The 23695-nt window shown below is 44.9% G+C and overlaps 1 protein-coding gene across 7 annotated transcripts in view; it reads right to left on the bottom strand.

The window, feature by feature from the left end:
* Positions 1-23695, bottom strand: part of LOC146020418 (coiled-coil domain-containing protein 14-like) — a 135475-nt gene that overhangs the window by 3690 nt on the left and 108090 nt on the right. For 5 of the 7 annotated variants that reach the window (XM_083153533.1, XM_083153532.1, XM_083153534.1 and 2 more), the window contains 2 exons: positions 9136-9268; positions 2927-3877 (listed from right to left, as the gene is read on the bottom strand). In XM_083153533.1, the coding sequence (XP_083009659.1) occupies positions 3091-3877; positions 9136-9268 (920 nt within the window). In that variant the 3' untranslated portion in view covers positions 2927-3090. Of the gene's footprint in view, positions 1-2926; positions 3904-9135; positions 9269-23695 lie in introns of those variants that run through there. The other 2 variants (XM_083153538.1, XM_083153539.1) reach the window with 2 other exon arrangements.

Below are 23695 nucleotides of genomic sequence, written 5' to 3'. Positions count from 1 at the left end.
GTGTGCGAGCACCATCAAATAATCTATTCACCATGGCTGCTCAAACACAGCGGCTGCACATGCGCATACCGGTAACTATGCGCAGTTGCAAAACATCGCTCCCCTGCGCGAACATGCAGGGGAGCAAATGAATCAAAATAAGGGCCATTGTGCATTGTATATGGACCTGCCCACAAGTGCTTGACCTCCAGGGATATATCTCTTATCATTTACAGATAAGTCAAGATGAAGCTTCTCTGTATAACGAACAGAAACCTTTTTTTGATATCTGGCTTAAATTTTGTATACTGTATATTGATTGGTCTATGGATCTGAAAGAAGAATTACAAAACAGTTCTTGAAACCTCTTGGTACGATTTAGGAGTGATTCTCCATGGCCCTCCATTTTTGATACTTTAATGCATGGGTCTTCAAACTGCGGCCCTCCAGATGTTGTCAAACTACAAATCCCAGCATGCCTTGCCACAGTTTTAACACTCCCTTATAGCAAAACTATGGCAAGGCATGCTGGGATTTGTAGTTTCACAACATCTGGAGGGCCGCAGTTTGAAGACCCATGCTTTAATGGTATGATATATTTATATTGAAAATGTTATATTAATAAGCTCTTGAATATTATCAAAGTTGTACAATAAAAACAACACATTTGAGATCAGCTTGTTGAAAATGTTCTGATACTGTATGTATTAATGTAAATCTATGCAGATGTTTGACTATATGGAAGAAGTTGTAGATGTTTTACACATGTAATTTTTCTGTATGTATATGATGTATGTCCACCGGAATACAGTGAAGAATAATTTTTCTTGGTATGTACTTTTCCTGTCAAATGTATTTGAAATCATTGACAACATTGAATCCATTTGCAGTGTTGTCTAATGTATACCCAGCTTAAATTGCTCATGAACAACTAGGTTGCAGAGTGTACACCCAAATTGTATTGGCTGTATGTAACAACGTGCACAAACCAGTCAATGTCAATCTACAGTGTATGCCTTTTAAAAAAAATTATTGCTACTCAATCATCCCACCTACATTTGGAAGATTGTTAAACATCAAAATAGTTAGACAGTGCCTGAACCAGTACATGGTGGTGTAAATGATCAAGTAAGCAATTTTAAGTTAGTTATATAGTGTGTAGATATTATGCTATGCATTACAGAGAATACTTAAATATCAAGTCCATGCATCAGTGGAGTTTTACCATCTATGGAGGCAGGGCTTAAAGTAGTAAAGGAGGGGTGGAGGAACTCACTTTCCCTATGAACGAGGCAGCTGTGGAGCTACTGCTCACAGAATATTTGCTCCTCTTTCTTCTCCTGTAGTGTAATCACCAGGGGGAGTGAGGCAAGCAGGACTCAAATGACTTTCCCCTGGCTGCAGGGACGGGGAGTGCAGGCAGTACCGCTGGGTCTGAAATAGGTAGATAAGTCCAATATAGAGTTCTATCTAACTCAATTCTCCGGCTCTGTGTATCACCGGCTTCCTCAGAGATCTGTAATTTACTGTAGCAAGCCACATATGGGCAAAAATCTGAACAGACATTTTATTTTTTTGTCAAACCAAAGTACAGTAGGTGCAAAAGAATAAATATAATTTAATGAACCATAAAAAAAACCTAGGCACAGCAAACTGCATGCTGTGGCTGTAACCATCAGGCCATGAGGGCCACAGGCCTTTCATCTTATTTACACTTGATGCAGGCACCCGGAATCCTTGTGTAATTAAGTCACATTCAATACATGTTGTTACAATGAGAATTTTGTTTTATGTATGTCGACCCATCCATATATGTTAAGTTTTTATTAACTAATTTATTAAAGTATTCATGTTTGAATAAAAGAAAATTACCCCTATCTTCTAGCGGAAGTCATTTTCCTTTTTTGTGAGTAATGGAGAAGTTGCCCAGAGCAACCATTCAGCTTTGGAGGTAGCATTTTTAAGTATTTTCTATACAATGGTAGGTTGGAGCTATAGTACAGGCAAATTATTCCACTGACAAGAAAAAAGTCCCAAGGCGCTACCTAGCACCTTCAAACAAGCCTTCAAGTTAGGACCACCACACAGTCCTCTCCAACTCCTGGTCAGGAGAGAATGAGATCTTGATCAAAAAAGAAAATATTGGTGTAGGAACCAGCATCATCGCCGTGTGCCTGATTTCTTGGAAAATTATTCCACTGGTTTGCTCCTCTACTGTTACACCTATATTCCCTATCACAAGACACACACAAAATAGGGGTATTTATTTGTTCAGAAGCCAATTAATCTACCAGGGTTTTATTTAAATAATTGTGGATAAAATACATGACATTGGGTGAAGATACAGATTGGGACCAGATTGGAATCAAACTCATGTAAAGCAGCAATGCAGCTTATTGTGGTATCATGCTGCCCATAACCACTTTTCTGCCATGGTTGCATAAGCTGCGATGTCAGAAAGCCCACTGTACGGCTGCAGGAAGAGAATATTTCTGCAGTTGCCGCACTGCGGGACCTCCAGTCTCTCTAATTCTCGGGTTATTTTCCCACAAGTAGCCTGGCATACCACCCCCCTGTAGCTAGACATTAGCAGCTGCTAGGAAAATGTAAATAAGCACCCCACACCTTTCCTTCTAGACCATATAGGCTGAAGGTAAGAGCAGACAACAGCAATACGGTATACTGGCTCAGCATCACTGCATAGTCCTTGAGTTTCTTCAGTGAAATAACAGCGATGCTAATCTCATAACAGTATTTTGAGCACCGATTTTCTGCTAAACTGTATTTGCACAATATTTATTTTGGGACAGTTTTCCTCTATGTGCTCCAATGCCTAGTGGTCTATAGCAAGTTCATTTATTCCTATAGCAAATTGTCTTATAAAGTTATTAACAAGGTTCTTGTCATTATCTAAAACTTAATAAAACAGAAGCCGTCTATAGCAATATAAAAGCAAAGTATATTTATTTCCAAAATAATTCTTTAAAACAGCTGTCTGTCAATCCCAATGTCCATTTTACAACCAAAACCATTTGTAAAAGTCATACATAATTATTATGTTATAAAATAATTTAAACCCTAAACTACACATGGTTTGTACACCACACAATACTACTTTTTAATAATACCAATCTGTAACGTCTGCTGCAGTTTAGCAATATTGGCATCCAGAGCAGCAAGACCATTTCTAAAGTCCTGTTCATCATGTGATGTAAAGGTCGAAAAGGAGGAGATGGTCCACTCTGACTGGCCAGTCCTTAAGTCTAATACAGAGGTGTCAGTGGGATGATTATTTATTACCTCCATGTTCCTCATTTCCTGCAGGATAAATGGATATGTCTTAGAATGGTCTCTATGTGCATAGGCAATTTTGGTGCCTGATTCCATGGTCAGGATTGTAGGGTTATCCTTTGTAATCACATCTAATGTGTCTGATATATTTATTGAATGCTTTGGGACCTCAGGGTATTTTTCCAAAGTACTAAATGCACTATTACTATAGGCAGTCTTATTGTCTCTCTGCAAATTACAAACCTTAGGTGGGGTACAACTCCTCCTCCGGGGTAATACACAGCTTCCGTCATGTGGGCTGCTTGTTGTGGGTAGATATGTAGTCTCATCTGGTTTATATTTGTCACTGGCTAAACAACAAGATTCACTCCTTAATTCCAGCCTTTGTTTTTGGAGGTTACAAGGAGGTACTGGGTTCTGAGTTTTCAGACCAGTCTCTAATCTCTGCAGATAGTTCATTATAGAAGTGCTGGCTGGACACTTGTCATGCTGCAGCTGTTTTTCATAGGTGTCCAGCGTGGCCTGTGTCAGATTATGCTCATGTTTGGTGCTTTCATGTCCCTTGCCAAGGTCGCAGAGAAGTTTGGCCATACTGGCTTGTAAGGTTCTGTAAAGGAAAAAACAGAATCCAGACTGCAGACATTCAATAATAGACGAGACCATTAAACAGAACAATTGCAATAAAGATAAAAACACAGCAACTAATTATATTCTTCCTTATTCCAGTGCAGGTTAAATGAAACCTCTAGCAGACTGATCTATTTGATTTCACGTGGAATAAACTACATTTAAGCTGGGTACACACTAGAAGATATATCTCCAGATCAGATTATCTTCACATAGATCTACAGATGGACTGGGAAGCACGTTTGCCGTACAAGCTGCTTGATCTGTCCGGACCGACCTCACAACTGGGTAGGTGCATTTGCATGAACCCACCCCTTGAGCTGTCGAGCACTGGCAGCTCCTGCAGCGCCCACCACTGGCAGCTCCTGCATTGTTCACCCGTACACACACAACAATGAGCCAAAAATATATCTTTAGCTATATTGGGCATCAGCTGTGTTGCACATATCTGTGAACGAGGCGGATTACAGATTTATCGATGGTACATACTGGCTGATGGCACATTGATAAATTGGCCAGTCAATCGAATGCCCGATGTATTGCCCAGTGTGTACCCACCTTTAGAGATTAGAATCACCTCCCACAACTTCTTGCGACACTTGATTATAGGAACCTGAACATTTGAGATGAATCATGATAATGAAATATCCTGTTTCGGGTCACCATTTCCATTAGAACTCTGCTGCAATATAGGAATTTCTTTACAGATAGAAGCTCCTAAAACCCTGCTTAATCAGTTTCTAATGCTGGCAGAGTCTTGGCACTAAAAACTCAATGAGAGGGAGAGAAATCAGACATTCTAAGTACATAGACCTATCCACATATATGCGGAGCGTCATACATACATACATCCAAAGACTAGATGGGCATTAGGGACTCTCCATCAACCATTAAGGATAGAACCAAAAGCTTCTGATTAATATGAAACTTGAAGACCATCTTTAAAAAGGAAAGACTAAGAAAAATTGCGCAATGTACATGAAAAACCAGAAGTGGATGTCTATGCAACAAGGCACTCAATTCTGAGACCCAATGGACTGAATAAAACAGCTAGAAGAAAAATTCAAGTAACCTATTTGAGATCCAATGACTCTGGGTTCTGCAATGTTCTAACTTTAAGCCTTTTAGAGTATTACTACCACATCTTAGGACTCCACCGGAGGCATAAATATGGGCTAAGTATCAGAGAAAGGTTCCTAAGAGCTGGCATATTCGCAGTCTCAGAAAATTATATGAAAAGTGACCGATAAAGACCCAAAACTAATCCTGCCTGTATGAAGAATAAAATCTTAGGAACATTGAAAGCAAACACCTTTAATTTCTGCCAACCAATCTAAGTGGAGTAGGCTATCCAGACCTTGGGTTATGAGGAAGTTTAATCTGGTTTCCTAGCATGGAATAGATCACAGCATCTTAAACTTCACTGACATTCATGACAACCACCCAGACAAAAACATATGAGGGAGGTAGCAGTATTGGAATGGATACAGAATGAGAACGACTAGCCTGAGCAGGAGACACCAAAGAGGAGTCACAGACCGGCTTCAGGGCTAATATGGTGACACAAGAATAGCTGCTCTGCATACTACCATAACTTGCAAGGAACTGTCAGAAGCTGGGACACTGGTGAATAGTACCTAAGATGAAACATCCCTGGCGAGGTGTGACAGAGGATGAAGTATATTCGACAAATCAAATGTATGCAATGCTACTTCTTTTACAGAAGATTTACCAATACAGCTGCATGCTACCAATCATGACTCTGTAGAAAGATGTATCTCAGGTAAAACAAAACGACTAATCTCTAACTTTGATAATATAGGTTAATAATGTAAATAGGTATAGAACCAGCAAGGACACCGTATAATCAGAGTGGCCACATAATAAACTGTTGGCTTAAAAATAATCATGGCCCACAATATTGTCATCCTTCCTTTAATGGTCAAGTTATACTGTAAAACATACTAACCATAAAGTTGTGGTTTTAACCTATAATTATCGACCAGATATGTTTGTGTAAGCAGACTACACAGCAAAAACCTATATAAATATTGTATATCCAACACAACTAAAAGCATTATTCTAGTGGAATTTACCTAACTGTACTGTCTGTAAGGAAACCAACAATTAGACTAGTGTACTTTTTTAGCCATGGTTCTAATCTATCACAACCATTGGACTTTGATGACAGCTGTGCAATTAATCCCAGGACTTTTGTTAGGGGCTAATTGTGCCTACATTTCATTGTGGTTCAATGGGGCAAACAATGTACCCTATCACACATTTCGATCATGATGTTGTTCGATATATAGAATGTTAGGGTTATGATCTGATGTACTTTATATGTAATTGTGAGACATTTGGTATGTGCTCTGTGTGTAAACCTGTGTATATGATATACTAGTGTCCATATTGTTATTTATTTATTACCAGTAATATATTAATTAAGGTTGAAAAAAGACAGACCATAGAGTTCAACTAATTTGACTTGTGTAAGTCATATCTACAGGATTCCCTTAGTGGCCAAAAATGTATCCAGTTTTGCTTTTAATTCATTAACAGTAGTTGCTGTAATCACCCCCACTGGCAATGAATTCCAGAATGTTACTGCTCTAATGGTGACGAATCCCCTTCCTTATTCAGTACGGATTTTATTTTCCTCGTGCCTCAGTACATGCCCGCGTGTCCTAAGTATAGGCCAGTTAGTAAACAAGTCATCACCCAGTTCCATGTTTCCCAATCCTGTATTTGAACATACTAATAATATCTCCTCTCAATCTCCGTTTCTCCAGTGAAACATATTCAGCCTGGTTAGCTAAATTTAGTATTTTAGTGATTTTAGACCTTTTATTAGCTTAGTCGCCCTTCTCTGTACCTGTTTTAATTCATTTATGTCCTTTTTAAAATGCAGTTCCCAAAACAATCATTGTCCTATGGCATTTTCCTACTATTGAACAAATTGGTATGGGGGGGGGACACAATCCTTTGTAAATGGATAAATACAACCACAATCCAGCTATCACTGATACAGCCCAGAATTCAATATTTATTTTTAATGGATTGGCTGGAAACTGCAACAAATAAGGACAAGTTAGTTTGTAAATTTGTAGATACCTGGCTACCATACAGTATATACACACATTAAGCCACACTATGAAGGATGCATTGAGAAACAGTTTCAAATCAACAACCTGGTACAACAGAGATTGTTACGAATGGTGCACCACCTTTTTGAGATGCTATCTACATATTTATGCCTAGATTGTTCACTGTTTAATAACCACAAGCCCTTCTGTTTATCTGTTTTTCAGCCTCATCAGACTAAGTTTATGTTACTGCTGTTTAATATATGCTGTTTAATATACTGTTAGTCTGTCTCTATCATTTGCTCTCTGTATCTAAATCCGACCTGAATAGAGAATGTTATATATTCATTTTTCATTGTGCTAGCATTCAATAAAATATTTTTGAGAAAAAAAAACGCAGTGCCCAGAACTGAACACAGTATTCCAAATGTGGTCTCACCAATGATTAATAAAAGGGGCAATATCACATTGTTATCCCTTGAATCCATTCCCCTTTTAATGCATGCCAGTGTCTGGTTTGCTTTTGCGGCTGCACTTGAGCAGTGTGCACTGTTACCCAATTTTTCATCTATGAAGACCACCAAAAAAGCCCTTGTCCATAGCAGAATACCCCATAATAACTCCATTTAGCCTACAAGTGGCTTGTTCATTTTTATTCTCATTATGAATTACTTTACATTTCTCAACATTAAACCGCATTTTTCACCTTTCCAGTTTACTGAAGTCACTGTGTAGTGTATCCACATATACTATATAACAAGGGGATAAGCTATTAAAACCTAGGTTGAACTCGATGGACAGAAGTCTTTATTCGGCCTTATCTACTATGTAACAATGGGGCAGATTTACTAAGCTCAGTGAAGTGATAAAGTGTTTGTTTTTTATCACTGGCCAATCTGCTCCTAACTGTGAAGTTACATGCTTGGTTTAAAAAATAACAGGTAGGAGCTGATTGGCCGGTGATTAAAACCAGACACTTTATCACTTCACCGAGCTTAATAAATCTACCCCTTAGTTGTTCCTTTCATCCGCAAATATTGCAATATTACTCACTATGTCACTATCTATATCATTCATGAATATATGAAACAATGTAGGTCCCAATATTGAACCTTGTGAGACTCCACTTTGGACCTTACCCCAGCTGGAATGTATGCCATTTACCACCACTCTATGATTGTGCAACCAGTTACAAATTGTATCTCCTAACCCTAAGTTACCTAGTTTTATTAATAACCTTTTATGAGACACCATGTCAAAAGTTTTACCAAAATCAAGTAGTATTACATCAACATATTTGCCTAAGTCCAGTCTCCTACTGACTTCTTCATATAAGTTAATTAAATTAATCTGACATTATCTATTTTTGCCGAAAAAATGCTGAGCCTTACTTATCTTTTTGGATTTGGATACTCTCTCATTATTCCTTCTAATATTTTCCCCACAATTGATGTAAGGCTGACCAGTCTATTATTTTCAGGGTTAGTCTTCCGCATTGGTACTACGTTAGCAAATCCAACAAGTGCAAAATGTAGACAACATGTAGGAGGAGACTGATACAATAGTGATCAGATACTGGCAAAGGGTACTTAACAAGCCATTAGAATGCAAGTAAACTGCTCATAGTCCTCAACAGCTGTTATGGTACTATCAGCATCTTAGTCATGTAATCATGACTAACATGCTGATAGCACCAAAACAGCTGTCGTGCCATGACCACTGCTGAGGAGGACTGTGACCAGTTTTACCTGCATTCTAATGGTTTGAGAATTACCCTTTACCAGTATTTGTAGACATACCCTTTGCATATATATATATATATTGTATATGTGTATTTGAATATTCTCTAAAATCAACACGCTACCTCCCCACACAAAGCACACAGGTGCAATTATTCGTTATATTTCTGGTGTGCTAGCAGTATTTGCATTATATGAAGGTATCCCTTGCTTGGAATTTCCTCGGAGAGCACCAGGGACATATCATTTTTCATGTAAGTGTTGCCCGGACTGTACTTATATACATACATACTATTCTAGCTAATTAAAATTTAGTAATAATAAATGTAAAGCTATCATATCTAGAAAGAACAGTTGATATAGGATGACTGATTGTTGTAGCATATAGGATTACGAAAAACAAATAAATTTACCTTGTGAGTTCTCGGAGGCGGCTGACTTCCATATCCCGCTGCCTTAAAGATATCTCCAGAATCTGATTGTCTTTCTCTAAATCCTCCAACTTAAACTGGACGCTCTTCATCTTCCCTGTGGCCTCTTCAACTTCTGAAAGAGATAATTTTCTAAACTTACCAATGCTATCTGTCTATAGTATTCAACCAGCGTTCTGTACTTCTATGTAGAAAAGTACCATAATAGTGTTTTATGACATGTGCTCAGTTGACATTGCTCTAATTATTATTTATATGGCGTCGCCATGATTTTGTAGCACCACACACAGTTATAATTCAATTATGCAAAATTGTTCTATGCAGAGGTAACAAAAGTAGTTACAATCTAGAGGGGTACATCACAATTCAAATGAAAAAGTAAGTAGTCTTGAGGATGAAATAGCAGGATGCATTGGAACGTAATGTATATATTTGGATAATTCTGCCACATGGCTCCCCATGGGCTTGTCTATGTATTGTCTTATTAGCATACTGTTGAGATATCTTTTTTGTAAATTTCTCCTTTTTTTGTAAATGCAAGTGATTCATAAATCAGATTTTTTTCCTTTTTCACTCTATAAGATGATTTTACCCCTATTTTATGTATTGTCAATCTGGCTAGTCCTCAACTTATTGTGAGTTGTTTTTTGATCATCACCATTATATTTAGAGCCTTATTCGATAGTGATCAATCGTCTAATGCAGTGGTTCCCAACCCTGGTCCACAAGTACCCCCAACAGTGCATGTTTTGCAGGCCTCCACACAGAATCACAAGTGCTATAATTAGCTCCACCTGTGGATCTTTTCAAATGTGCCTGAATAATGAGTGCACCTGCCTGGTGACCTGGAAAACGTGCACTGTTGGGGGTACTTGAGGACCAGGGTTGGGAACCAATGGTCTAATGGTTCAGCACTTATTTTAGCCCCTTAATCCTACTTCTATCTATATGTATACCCTTTATTCGGTACTTCCCCCACATTCCCCATTATCTATATCAGTGGTAGCCAACCCTAGCCCTCGAGAGCTACCAACAGTTCACATTTTCCAGACAACCTAGCTGCTGCACAGCTGCACTCAATCACTGACACATTTTAAAAGATACACAGATGGAGCTAATTAGCTCACGTGATTCTGTGAGGAGACCTGCAAAACATGCACAGTTGGTAGCTCTCGAGGACTAGGGTTGGCTACCCCAGATCTATATGATACACTTATTGAATTCACCCCTGTTTTTTAGTACCCTTCAGGGATTAATTCCCCCCCCCCCCCCTCCGGCTCTAAAAAAAATATATATATATATATATATATATATATATATATATATTTTTTTTTCCAGTTTATTCAATCTGCTGCCGCTATTTACAATGTGGAAAATAGCAGCAGCTCCCTATTCAATGCTGTCATTAACGACAGCATTGATGAGGGATCACGGCAGAACGGGCCTGACTTCAGAAGCTGTCGGGCCCGTTCTGCCAATAATGGCCGTGGATTGTCATTATCCGGGCCACAGATTGACACTCCACGGCCGTTTTTGCGGCCAAGCCCTGTTTGCCACCGAGTGTCAGGCGGGACATTGAATCCCGCCTGTCATTCTGTGGTTGATCTGACCGCAAATGGATTACGGCTGTCGGCGGGGATCGACAGCCGTGATCCCACATTGAATACCCCCCTATATTTCTATTAAAGTGTAGTGTACTTATATTTCTGTGCCCCTAAGGGGTTAAACCCCCTTCAGTTTTTATGTATTTTTTATGTATTTTTTTTGAATTACACAGTTATATAAGGATTACCCATAAAGTAGGTCTGCCGGGTAATGGAACGCAATATGCGTTCCAACACTTACATTCCCCATCAGTGAATATGCAATTAGTGTACTAGCCATCAGCGTTCATGCAGAAAGTCGACTAGCCGGGCTGTGGAACACAGTTTGCGTTCCACCGCTCTAATTCCCTAACCGGAGTATGCAGGAAGTTGACGAGCCTGACTGTGGGACGCATTTTGTGATCACTGTTGCATATTATTACAAAACATTGTATGTTTAATGTGAACCAGGCCATTGATCTCTTGTTCGTAGATGGCCTGCGATTATTAAATCATCACTGTTATTGTGTCCTGATCTCTCTGATATTAAGATGCCTGTTGCGCTATCTTCTGTTTGCTAATTTTGCCCAGTGGTACGTAATTTTCCTAAATATCCCATGACTACATGTTTTATGGATTTTCTGATCATTGTTTTATGAAATTGTAAATTGTTTATATGTCTGATGTGAACTTGGCCATTAATCCTCAGTCCATAGATTGTCCAGTGAATATTGAATCATTATCTAATTTGTGACCTGGATCTCTCTGACATTAAGAAGTGTTTGTAACCCTGACATCTGTGGCTTGTTAGAACAACCTGGTGGTATGTTATTTATTTTAAATATTCTCCGGTCACTTACACACTTCACATATAGATATGGGATACAGATTTAGTCTCTTTCATCAGTTTCAGAATTATCACCTCTTTTCGAAATCTATGTTAAGATTTTCCTCATTTTTGAAGGAGATCATTTCCAGTTTACCCTGATGGTATGATTAGTAATTTTTAGTCTTTCTGGCTTCATACACCCCTGTATTAATTTTATTGAGTGTTAATCCTATTTGGTGTTGGTCTTCTCTCCTTTACTCATCTGCATTGCTTCAGGTGTAGTCTCTATTCTTCTCTGGAGTACCATCCACTATTCTTACCTTTTTGAGTTTTTTATCTTTCCGATTGTTCTCCTCTCCAACCATGCTCTTTGTCCAGAATTTTGTCTTCTTGTCTTCTTTTTTATGAACATAATGTTTTATTGTATATGATGTTTTTGTATGTGTTACTTATTTATGTATATTGTAATTTACATTATTGTAACTTCCATCACCCCTGAGGAAGTCATTCTATATGACGAAACGCGTTGGGAATTCTATTCGACTTTGGAAGTCTCTTCAATGATATTATTTATCTGTTTTATGAAGTGAATGATTCCTACTCTGTGATGTCAATTTTTTGCCCAAAGGGCATTCTTTATTGTTATTAATAAATTGTTATTTATTCAGTGGCTGCAATTATATCCATTAGCGCACCCTGCTTTTCCTTTCTTCTTCATCTCTAAAACCCTGGGTCCTGTCTAACAGGGGATCCTGCAGTGGTGCAGCCAATACTCTGATTTGAGCGCAAGTTTGGGGTTTTGCTGTGTGTATTCATATATAAGTATATTAAAAAAAAGTTAGACATTTTAACATATTCCAAAAAAGTGTCGGTGGGGATATATTATGACTACACCGATTTACAGTATATCTCTTTGCTTATCTCCGCACAAGATCTGCATCTCTCATCCACACTCATTACTCGCTCCAACATACACTTGCAGGATTTTTGTCGGGCAGCACCCACCATATGGAATGCCCTTCCATGCACATTAAGACTCTCCTCTAGCCTCCAAACTTTCAAGCTTTCCTTGAAAAATCACCTCTTCAGGCAAGCTTATCATATTCAGGAACCCCCACACAAGCTCCAGTAGCATTCATATCGAATTGCATCCCATCAGGACTGTCTTGTAATCTGGTGGGACTGCCATGTGAAACACTTGTGGATGTAATGCCCATTCTCCTTCCAGAAGCTCCTCTCTGCTTAGGAAATCCACTTCCACATTCCAAATTCCCGGTTTGAAAACAGCAGATAAGGCCGGAACATTGGCCTCTGCCCACTCGAATATCCGATATTCCATTATCGCCATCTGGCTGCGAGTGCCCTCTTGGCGATTCAGATACTCCACAGCCATAGCATTGTCTGATTGGATCTGAATGGGAGATCCCCTCTGTGGCCGGAGACCCCGGCACACAGGGGGAACAAAGGACAATGGGGGCCGTGGGACTGAGAGGGTTAACCCTTTCAGCCCCGGCCGCCCAGACAGACAACGGGCGCTTGGCGCCAAATAAAAAAAACTTATCTTTAGCTGTTGGGTGTCGCGGCCCTGGTTCCCCCACAACGCCGCGGACACCCTCTGTGCGAATGGACCGGCGCTGGGAGTTAGGGTACCCCGGTGCCCGCCAGGGGGGGCCGGGACTCACCCACGCTGCAAGCCGCCCGGTCAGCTCCGACGGTTGCAGCGAAGTGCCGCCGTTCACCCCTGGCACGTCGGAAGCGGGCATCAGTGACTTCACTGAGCTGCCCGGGTGCCGGGGGAAGCGGACACCAACATGGGCATGGGTGCGCTGCTGCCCCGGTCAGCTCTGGCGGCTGCAGTGAAGCGCTGAAGTTAACCTCCGGCACCCATGAGCAGTTTGCCACCCAGCTGCGGCATTACGTGGTGAAGTGGGTGAAGGAATCGAAGGCCACAACATGGGACACCCTGGTTGACCTGATCTGCAGGGAGCAGTTCTATCGCCAGTGTGCCAAAGAAGTGAAGGAGTGGGTGTTAGATAGGGAGCCACCCAGCTTAAAGAGGGCTGCCCAGCTAGCAGGTAAGTACGTGGCAATCCGGCTACCTGGGCCAAAGCGCCCAGCTAGCAGCCAGCCCCAAAAGACTGTACTTACAGGGGGACAACCCTCCTCGGCTCATCACTACCCAAAGCAAGCATCATCCATCCCGGGTGCTTTTGGCCAGCCACCGCCCCGCAGCGCCCCTGCCACTGATCAGAGGCCACCGGAACCGCGGCTGGACAAGAAGTGCTATGGCTGTGGGAAGATCGGACATCTAAGGGTGAACTGTCCTGCACCCCCAGCACCCCAGACTCGTGCTCCAAATCTGAGTGCTGGCGCACGGCTTGCTTGCCTAAGCCAGGAAGACGTGCCTATCGAGACTGTTCCCCCTCCAGTCAGTCCAATGAAGTGTGGTGAGAAACAGGTGAACTATGAGGAGAGGGTTACCTGCATGGCCAAAAATCCCCCACAGAATATGTGGCGGCACCTGCAGCCGGTCCATGTGGGGCCCCTGCAGGGTGAGGGCCTAAGAGACTCTGGGGCCTCAATCACTTGGGGCCAAATCGTTGTGAGCCCCCACCTTATTGATCCTGCTGCTGTACGGCAGGGTCGCACAGCCAGAGTTACCGTGGCAGATGGGCAAGAGCGTGAAGTGCCCATGGCCAAAGTCTACCTGGACTGGGCTTGCCCTTTGCCTCTGGTGGGCCTACGTCCCCTAGCAACACAGAGGATGTCGGTTCCAGTTTATTGAACCCTTGAGGGTTGCCCTGTGATGCTCCTGTCCTAAGTGGTTTGCCAAATCCGGTGGTGAGTATGAACAAACCACCTGACCTGACCTTGACTGACCCCAACTTAAACAACCCCAGTGCCCCCCCCCTACCCCGGTAGAGTGTCCCGACTTAGGAGAGAGAGCAGACCACCGGCGGGAGTTTAGGGAAGCTCAAGTCTCTGACCCATCCCTGGAAGGTATGAGGCGCCAAGCTGGTAGCAGCCTTACTCGGATGGGGGCAGGGAGTGTGACCGGGTGGAAAGAGTTACTGTACCGGGTCACCAAGGTAGAAGGAGACAGGCCAGTGTGGGGTGAGAGTTCAACTGGTGGTTCCTAAAAACTTTCGGGAGCAACTGATGTCAGTTGCGCACAATATTCCGTTGGCAGGACACCAGGGGAGGGACTGAACACTGAGGCGCCTGACCGAGAACCTTTTCTTTACTGGCGTGTCGGATGACATCCGGACCTACTGTAAGTTCTGTGACGTATGCCAGAGGCTTTGACGCCCCAGTGCCTGGGCTCCCCTGAGGTCCTTGCCAATCGTGGGAGAACCTTTCCAATGAGTGGTCGTGGACATTGTTGGGCCCCTGCCCAGTAGATCGGGGAAGAGATCCATCCTCACCGTTGTCGACTACGGCACCCGATATCCAGAGGCTGTAGCTCTATCCGCCATCACTGCAGAAAGGGTAGTGGATGCGCTGCTAGGCGTATTTAGTAGAGTAGGGTTCCCCAGCGAGATCCTAACCGACCAAGGGACACAGTTCATGAGTGAACTGGTCCTTTGCCTCTGGGCTAGGTGGGGAGTGAGGCAACTCTGCACTGCCTCCTATCATCCCCAGACTAACGGACTTTGTGAGAGGTTTAATGGTACTCTGAAACAGATGCTACGGGCATTTGTGACTTCAGAGGGCGGGGACTTGGAACGATATCTGCCACACCTCCTGTTTGCGGATAGGGAGGTGCTCGCCCTTTGAGTTACTGTATGGCCGCAGAGTCTGTGGGCCTCTCGATCTGTTCCATGAGGCTTGGGAAGGGGAGCTGACCCACCACAATGAGTCCGTGGCTGAGTACGTGTTGAAGCTCATAGATCGGTTAGAGACACTCATGGGGCTTGCACAAGCCAACCTTGCAATGGCGCAGGCCAAGCAGAAGACTTGGTATGACCAGGGCGCGCGTGCCCGGGTCGTTGAAGTAGGAGAGCTGGTGCTGGTTCTGGTACCCACATGCCAGAATAAGCTCCAGGCTGCCTGGGCGGGACCGTATACGGTCGCCAAACGCCATCACCTATCTGGTGTCATTTGACAGCGATGGTAGGAGGCAGCGTACCTACCGTATCAATATTTTGAAGGCATACCACGAGCGTGTGGTGTCGGTAGCCACCATGTGATGCTTGCTGATGGAGAAACCAGGAAGCGACCCCATTCCTGAGGGTGAAGGGGGCTTAGAGGAAGTAAGTTGGAGCAGTGAACTTGGTAACCTCAAGGCGGGGGGCAGCTTGAGTCAGTGCTGCGGTCGTTTGACGAACAGTTTAGCAGGAAGCTGGGCTTGACTTCCCTACGTGCTCATCACGTAGACACTGGTGAGCATCGGCCGATTTGGCAACCCGCGTATCGGGTCTCACCAGAGGCGCAGGCGAGTATCTACCAGGAGGTGCAGGAGATGTTAGGGCTAAGTGTAATCACGCGCTCCAACAGTCCCTGGGTCGCATCTGATCTGTTGTACTGGTTCCCAAGAAGGACCGGACCACCAGGTTTTGTGTAGACTACCACCGGTTGAATGAGGTGATCAAATCTGACGTCTACCCCTTACCCCGCATTGACGCGCTGTTGGACGAGTTGGCCGGAGCAAAGTGCATCTCCACGTTTGACCTGAGCAAGGGGTATTGGCAAATACCAATGACGTACAAGGCTCAGGAATGGTCCGCCTTCATCACCTCCTTTGGCTTGTTTGAGTTCAAAACCATGCTATTTGGGATGAAGAATGCGCCAGCCACCTTCCAGAGTGTGGTCGATGACCTGCTGAAGGGGTTCAGAGATTTCGCTGAGCCAGGTGGAACTGGTCCTAGAGAGGATTCGGTGGGCAGGTCTGACCATTCAGGCAGACAAATGCCAAATGGGGATGTCTGAGGTACAGTACCTGGGGCACCATGTGGGAGGGGGTAAGGTGAAGCCCGAACCAGCAAAGGAAGAGGCAATCCGAGACTGGCCCCGGCCACAACCCAGAGACAGGTTCTAGCCTTCCTATGGATCGCAGGGTACTACAGACGTTTTGTCCCTGACTTTAGTTCCATACCCAAACCCCTGACTGACCTGATGAAGAAGAAACTCCCCAAGGTGGTTGACTGGACACCCGCATTTGAGTTGGCATTCCTGTCACTGAAAACGGCTCTAGTACAAGCTCCAGTGCTGATGAAACCTGACTACAGTAAAAACTTTGTTGTGCAGACTGATGTGTCTCAGTACGGACTTGGAGCAGTGCTGAACCAAAAGGGGCCGGATGGGCAGGAGCACCCTGTGGCCTATTTGAGCCGGAAACTTCATCAGAGGGAGGTGGGGTATGCCACTATTGAGAAGGAGTGCTTGGCTATTGTTTGAGCTGTGAAGAAGCTCCAGCCCTACCTGTATGGCCGCTGCTCTATGGTGGTAATGGACCACAATCCATTGCGGTGGTTGCAACACACAACGGGGGAGAATGGCAGGCTGGCTCTCCAGATCTATGACTTTCATATCTCCCACAAGCAGGGCAAGGCCCACAGCAACGCCGATGGACTGTCACATCAGGAAGAGCCTGAACCCCCGGGGCACTCCCAGTAACCCCCAAATGAACTGCGGGACCAGGAGCCAAATCGTTGGGACATGGCCCTCTGGTTTCCCAATTGAAGGGGGAGAAGTGTGGCCGGAGGCCCCGGCACACAGGGGGAACAAAGGACAATGGTGGCCGCGGGACTCAGAGGGTTAACCCCTTCAGCCCCGGCCACCGAGACAGACAACATACTGTTTTCTTTATGTGTTGGGCGCCGCGGACACCCTCTGTGCGAATGGACCAGCGCTAGGAGTCTTGATTCCCCAGCGCCTGCCAGGGGGGACCGGGACTTACCCACTCTTTTCCCACGATATGAGTGACAAGAGGGAGAACCTATCAGGTATCAGCATCACAGCGTTAAATAGACAGCGCATATGTCCCCCTAGCCACACACCTGAACCCTGAAGAAGCCGAACAGGTGAAACGATCGTTGGTTCTGAGGGAGTGACGCCCACACAGCGCGCCTCCCTGCTTCATTCGCATCAGCCGCAGCAGCAGCTAAACACTACGGCGCTGGTGCCGCACAGCACACAAGACCTCCAGAGCCGCTGCAGTAAGCCCGAGTAGTCCCGGCCAACTGACTGACACAGATTGTGCCGCTGAAGCAAGCCCGAGCAGTTCCGGCCACCTAACTGACACAGAGTGTGCCGCTGCAGCAAGCCCGAGCAGTCCCGGCCACCTGACTGACAGAGTGCACGGAGCGCACACCACAGCCCTGCTCACGGGACGGTGATAGCATCCCCCAGCATACGGCGCGCTAATACAGCAATACCAGCCGCAGCAACTCTCCTTTAGGACGGCTCCGGTACCGCACAGTACACGGGACAACACACGCTGTGTCAGTACAGGTACCTGCTCTCCCGCATTCCACAGCCCTCCTACCCTTACTGGCTACCCCTCCCTCTCATACCTCCCTAACCTCATCTCCCCCTTCAGCCCCTCCAACTTCCCCCTCTACACCTGCTCTGCCTGACGGGTGACGCTCACCCTCCACCACTGTATATATTGATATACATGTGGAAGATAGCAGCACACCTAGGACGGCACTCTAAAACTTTCTTACCCCTCTTTACACTATCTTCCCTCTCTAACGGATCTGTGCATTAAATCCCTTCCAAGTGTCCAACTAAGCCCGCTCACCCGCTATACCTTTAAAAGTCCATCAACTAAAGTGATGGCAACTAGCTTGGGGCGTCAGAAGGTATTATAGGAGAAGGGTGACCTCTCCTGTTTCAATACAATATTCCACCCCAGGCAATAGGTATATCAAGCAGGGCAGCAGCCGCTTTTACACTTAAGGGTAACACTTATTCCGGTTTTCACTGACTCCACAACGGGTAGGAATTCTCCCCCACAATACCCAGAAAAGCCCACCTTTACCAGGTGGCAGCTGACAATTGGAAAAGGGCCGCCTGTGAGAGGGGAAAGGGGACTTCCCAACCTCCAACCAGACAATCCCGCCATTGTTACGGGTATATAAAGTCGGTGGGAGGACCCATGCCCTGTGGGTATAGTCAGACTTCCTAATCCCTACTCTTCCTCCACCTCTCCCCTCTTTTTTCTTTCTTTTTTCTTTATTCTTTTCCCCCCCCTGACCTTCCCCCTTCACCTCTTTACCCCCTTCCTCCTTATTTCCCCTCTTTCCCCATTCCCTATCCAGTTGCATTGCGGGAGCACTTATAATATTAACTTCACTTACCAGTTGTTCACTAGCACTAGGTAAAAATTTAAGGCTGCTGACTATACGGCCGTTACACTAATACTCAACGTGTACATAATATATTCATGTCAACAGTACAGATGTTTATGTTTATATCATAGCAGCAAGACAAATTAATACGCTCTACTTGTACAAAACTCGAATTGTGCACTGTGATTGGAACTGTTTATTTTACTTTATTTTGTTCTATTTTGATGGAGAGTACATCTTTGAGAGCATAACGCACATGTTAGATATCTGCATCTTGAAACTCATGTAGTACACTTATAAATTTTGTTGTCTAAACTGTTATGATACATTGCATTCCTGCTGGCGCATATTTCATCCTTGCTGGCGAGTACAATGCTCCAAAGTATGACATATATGTGAGATATCTGCATTCTTTCATGTAATATATTTCACCTTTGCTTTAACTGTTATAATATATTTCAGTGGCGCATATTTCATTTTTGCTGGCGAGTACACTGTTGAAAATATGATGCATATGTGAGATATCTGCATCTTGAAATTTATGTAATACATTTCATCTTTGCCTAAATTGTTACAAAACATTTCTGAGATATCTGCATCTTGAAATTCATGTAATAGATTTCTTTTGTGCCTAAATTGTCATAAAATATTTCATTCTTGTTTGGCCATTAAATTGTAAGGCTTTTCAAAAGCCTACACCTCCTCTGGTCTAGAAGAGATATAAGCAACACTCCTAGGTAGCCACAATTTGTAAGGGGATTGTTACCCATCTGATACATTACTTTCTAAACAAGCAGACTCTGGATTTGATACATTTTTAGAATTGTCTTGGAATCCCACTTGTTTAACTAGAGAAATATATACTCATTGTGCCCAGACATACAGGGTGTGTTGCCAAACGAGGAGAACCTATGCCCACAGGGCATCCATATATCGGTGTGATATTATATATGTTCTATGTTTGTGTGTGAACGTCTAAACTAACGTTTTGTGTCTAGTATAAATTAAAAAAAAAAAAAGACTTAATAAAAGCAAATTTTTAACTCTATCATACTCTGGGATGGAAACATCCACCCCAATCTCCCATGTGTTACTAGCATACATATCAGCTAACCCCATCTAACTGACACCGTCCCCACTTCGGAGTTCCCTCTGAAAGGCGGTGCTACATTCTATATCATCTTCCAGCTTGTGTTATAACTCATAAACTTTAATACATACTTCTACTATTGTCTCAATTGATTACAACTTGTAATCACTAACCAAGAGTGCCCCAAAAAAGAGAGAGTCTTTTTCTTCTCGTTCTCACCCACTCTTGCAAGCCACCGGGTCAGCTCCGACCGTTGCAGCGAAGTGCCGCCGTTAACCCCTGGCACGCCAGGAGCGGGCAGCGGTGTCTTCACTGAGCTGCCCGGGGAGAAGGCTGAGCGGACACCAGCAGGGGCATAGGTGCGCTGCAGCCCCGGTCAGCTCCGGCCGCTGCAGCAAAGAGCTGAAGTTAACCCCCAGCATGCCAGAGGCAGAACACGGTGACTGCGCCGCGCTGCCCCGGGGGGGATGGAGAGGGGGGCACCAGCGGGGTGTGGGTGCGCCGCAGCCAGTTCAGAGGCTGCAGCAGGCAGCATCACAGTTTACCCCCAGGAGAAGTGGCTGTGCCGCAGAAGCCCCAGGCGCTGGGGGGATAGACTATACCCACTCCCAGCGCACAGAAAGAAGCCCTGCAGCCAGGATGGCTTTCCTGAGCTGCAGGGTTGAGAGAGCCCAGTGCTGAGCACTGGGCACATTGTATAAAACACATCACCCACATTGTCACAATGTATAAAGTGTATATGAGAGATATTGTAATGTAAAATGCACTTACTGTATGTGTGTGTCCCCAGGGATCCAGAGTCCTGTGTGAGCTGCTGGATCCCCCTCCAAACTTTAACCCAAAAACGGAATACTTTCCCAGGCAGCCTCCAGGCTTGGAGCTGCAGGGAAATGTAGCAGGGGACCTCAGCTTTCCAACAAGCTGAGTGGTTCCATGGATCTCCATGGGGATCTCCGTCGGCGGGCAAGGAGACTCAGGCAGGGGGATCAGGGCTGTCCATCTCTGGAGCTCACGTCTGGGCCAGAGATGTTCAGCTGCTCCCCTACCAGGATCCTGGAAGTATGTTTTGGAAGGAAACATCCCCCCTAGCTAGCCAGACAGACCGGCACCTGGGTGGTACCTGGTCCCCCAGGTGGGCTGTGGCTCAGAGGAGTAACCACTCCCCTCTGTCCATAGGGGTCAATGCTGACCATGCATGTGCCCAGTGCATGCACGTCTCATGCACTTAAGTTGATTGATTAAAGACCCCAGGGTGGGCTTACCCCCTGTGGTGACGTGTGTAGTATTTTGGATAAAAAGGCACCAAGTCTGCCTGGTTTTGGTACAATCTACCTGACCTGAATGCTGTAACATTACTGGTATGCTGTACTTCCCAGGGACCTAGGAGAGGGCTCTTTTAAGAGCTTCTACTTTGAGCAAATAAACCATCTATTGCCTGAAGATGACTGCTTTCATCTTGCGACCAACAGAATTATTGCTACAATTCCGTTCTCCGGCTGTTCTAGGTACCAGTATCCAGCGTCCTCCCAGTCTTCGCCCTGCCAGCTACCAAAGCAGAGGCCTGGTCCGTAACCAGTGGGGAACCAAGCGACGCCAGTTGGGGGTGTGCCTGCAGCGTGTAGGCGCACACCCTACAGCAGGTAGTACTCAGGTGCAAGCGTTTGGGCCTGAGTCAGTGTCCATGGTTCCAGATGCCACGTAGGAGGAGTCTGGTGGTGGCAGCAAAAACCACAACAGGCGGTTGCTGACGGTAACAGGGAATATCCTATTGGCCAGGAATCGCTATCTGTGGACCCGAAGGGCATAGCCAGAGCGTAAGGGCAGGTGTCCGGTCACACTCTCAGAATCTCTTCTGCCTGCAACAGCATCTCCCAGACTGCCCGCAGTCCCAGCACATTGATTGGCGAGGACAAATCTTTCCTGGACCATAGGCCCTGCAATCTCAAGTCCAGGGCCATTGCTCCCCAGCCCCTGAGACTGGCGTTGGTGGTGACCACCAGCCAATCCCATGACTGAAGAGAACGACCCAATTGGAGAGACTCCACATCCATCCAGCAAAGTAAGGCAGTCTGCGTTTCTGCTGTCAAGATATACTTCTCTGTTTTCATGGTCTTGGGATTCCCTGACCAACATGCCAAAATGTTCCATTGAAATGGTTGTGAATGGAATCTGGCAAACTGGAGAGTCTCCAAAGTCGCCACCATCTTGCCCAATTTCAGGCAATGCCACACTGATGGGCCGGGAGACCTCAGAATGATCCAGACAAGTTGACAAATGTCCCTGGCCTTTAATTCCATAAGGAATACACAATGAAGATGTGTATCCAGTATGACTCCCAAAAACTGAAGCCTCTGAGTGGGGCACAGCTCGGACTTTGGTAGATTCAAAATCCACCCGTGGCTCTGCAAAAATTGAATAGCCTCTGACAGATTTTGCTGCAGTTTCTCTGCCAACTCTGCTTTGAACAACAGGTTGTCCAAATACGGAATGATCACAATACCCCGGAGTCTAAGAGCTGCTGCCATGACTGCTATAATCTTCATGAACACCCTTGGAGCTGTAGACAGCCCAAAGGGAAGAGCCCGAAATTGCAGATGCAAGTCGCCTATTGCGAAACACAGTAAAGACTGATGTTCTACGCATATAGGAATGTGCAAATATGAGTCTTGAATATCCATAGACGATAGAAATTCCCCCAGCCCCAAGCTCAGGAGAACTGTTCTCAAGGATTCCATTATGAAATGATCCACCCACAAGTGGAGGTTCAGAGACTTCAAGTTCAGAATTGGTCTGAATGAGTTGTCCGGTTTGGGCAATAAAAAAAGAATGGAGTAAAACCCTTTCTTACTTTACTCCCGCGGTACCGGAACCACCACGCCCTTTAACAGGAGAGACCTCGCCACCCCCACAAGGGCCTTTCTTAGACGTGCCTCCCTGGGTAAAGGTGTAGGTAGAAACCATCTTGGGACGAATGCCCTTCAGGTTTATCCTGTAAACCTGGGAAACCACATTGAGAACCCAAGGATCCTGGCCTGATCAGGCCCAAGCGTCCCGGTACTGCAAGAGGCGACCCCCCCACTCTGATCACAGATTGGGGAGCCTCCGGCCCATCATGCAGAGGGCTTCTTCTCACCCTTGGAAGCCTGCTTTTTTGCAAAGGCACCAGCAACAAATCTTCCTCTGCTGGACTGTCCTCTGGAGGACGCACCCCCTCTAAAGGACGGCCGAAAGGACAAACAAAAAGCAGCAAACCTGGAGGAACCCTGTTTGGCTGCTGGTATAGGAAGAAATGTACTCTTTCCACCTGTTGCTTTTTGGTTCGGAATTGGAATCCCTCATTAAACAGGCAATTCTCCTTTAAAAGCCAATGCTTCCAGAGACTTCTTGGATTCATTGTCGGCATCCCATGCTTTAAGCCACAAGGCTCTCCTTGTGGTCACTGAAATGGCCGACACCTCTGAAGCCATTTTGACTCCTTTTTCACCAGCCTCACACGTGTATTCCGCCACCGCCGCTTTCAGCTTTTCAGCTAAGGCAAAGGTTTCTGAATCTGGCTGCAATAAAGCACACAGGTTATTTGCCCACGCCATCATGGCCTTGAAAACCCATGCTGACGCAATAATGGGTCTAAGTGGAAAACCAACACCTTCAAAGACTGCTTTCAAACATCCCTCTAACTATTTAACAGGGTCCTTAAAAGAAGCACCCCCTTGCACAGGCAAAGCAGTTGCCTTGGACAGCCTAG

This window comes from Crinia signifera, chromosome 7, assembly GCF_055691185.1.
Source record: "Crinia signifera chromosome 7, ASM5569118v1, whole genome shotgun sequence".
Taxonomy (NCBI): Eukaryota; Metazoa; Chordata; class Amphibia; order Anura; family Myobatrachidae; genus Crinia; species Crinia signifera.
This window is presented reverse-complemented; position numbering and strand designations above follow the sequence as displayed.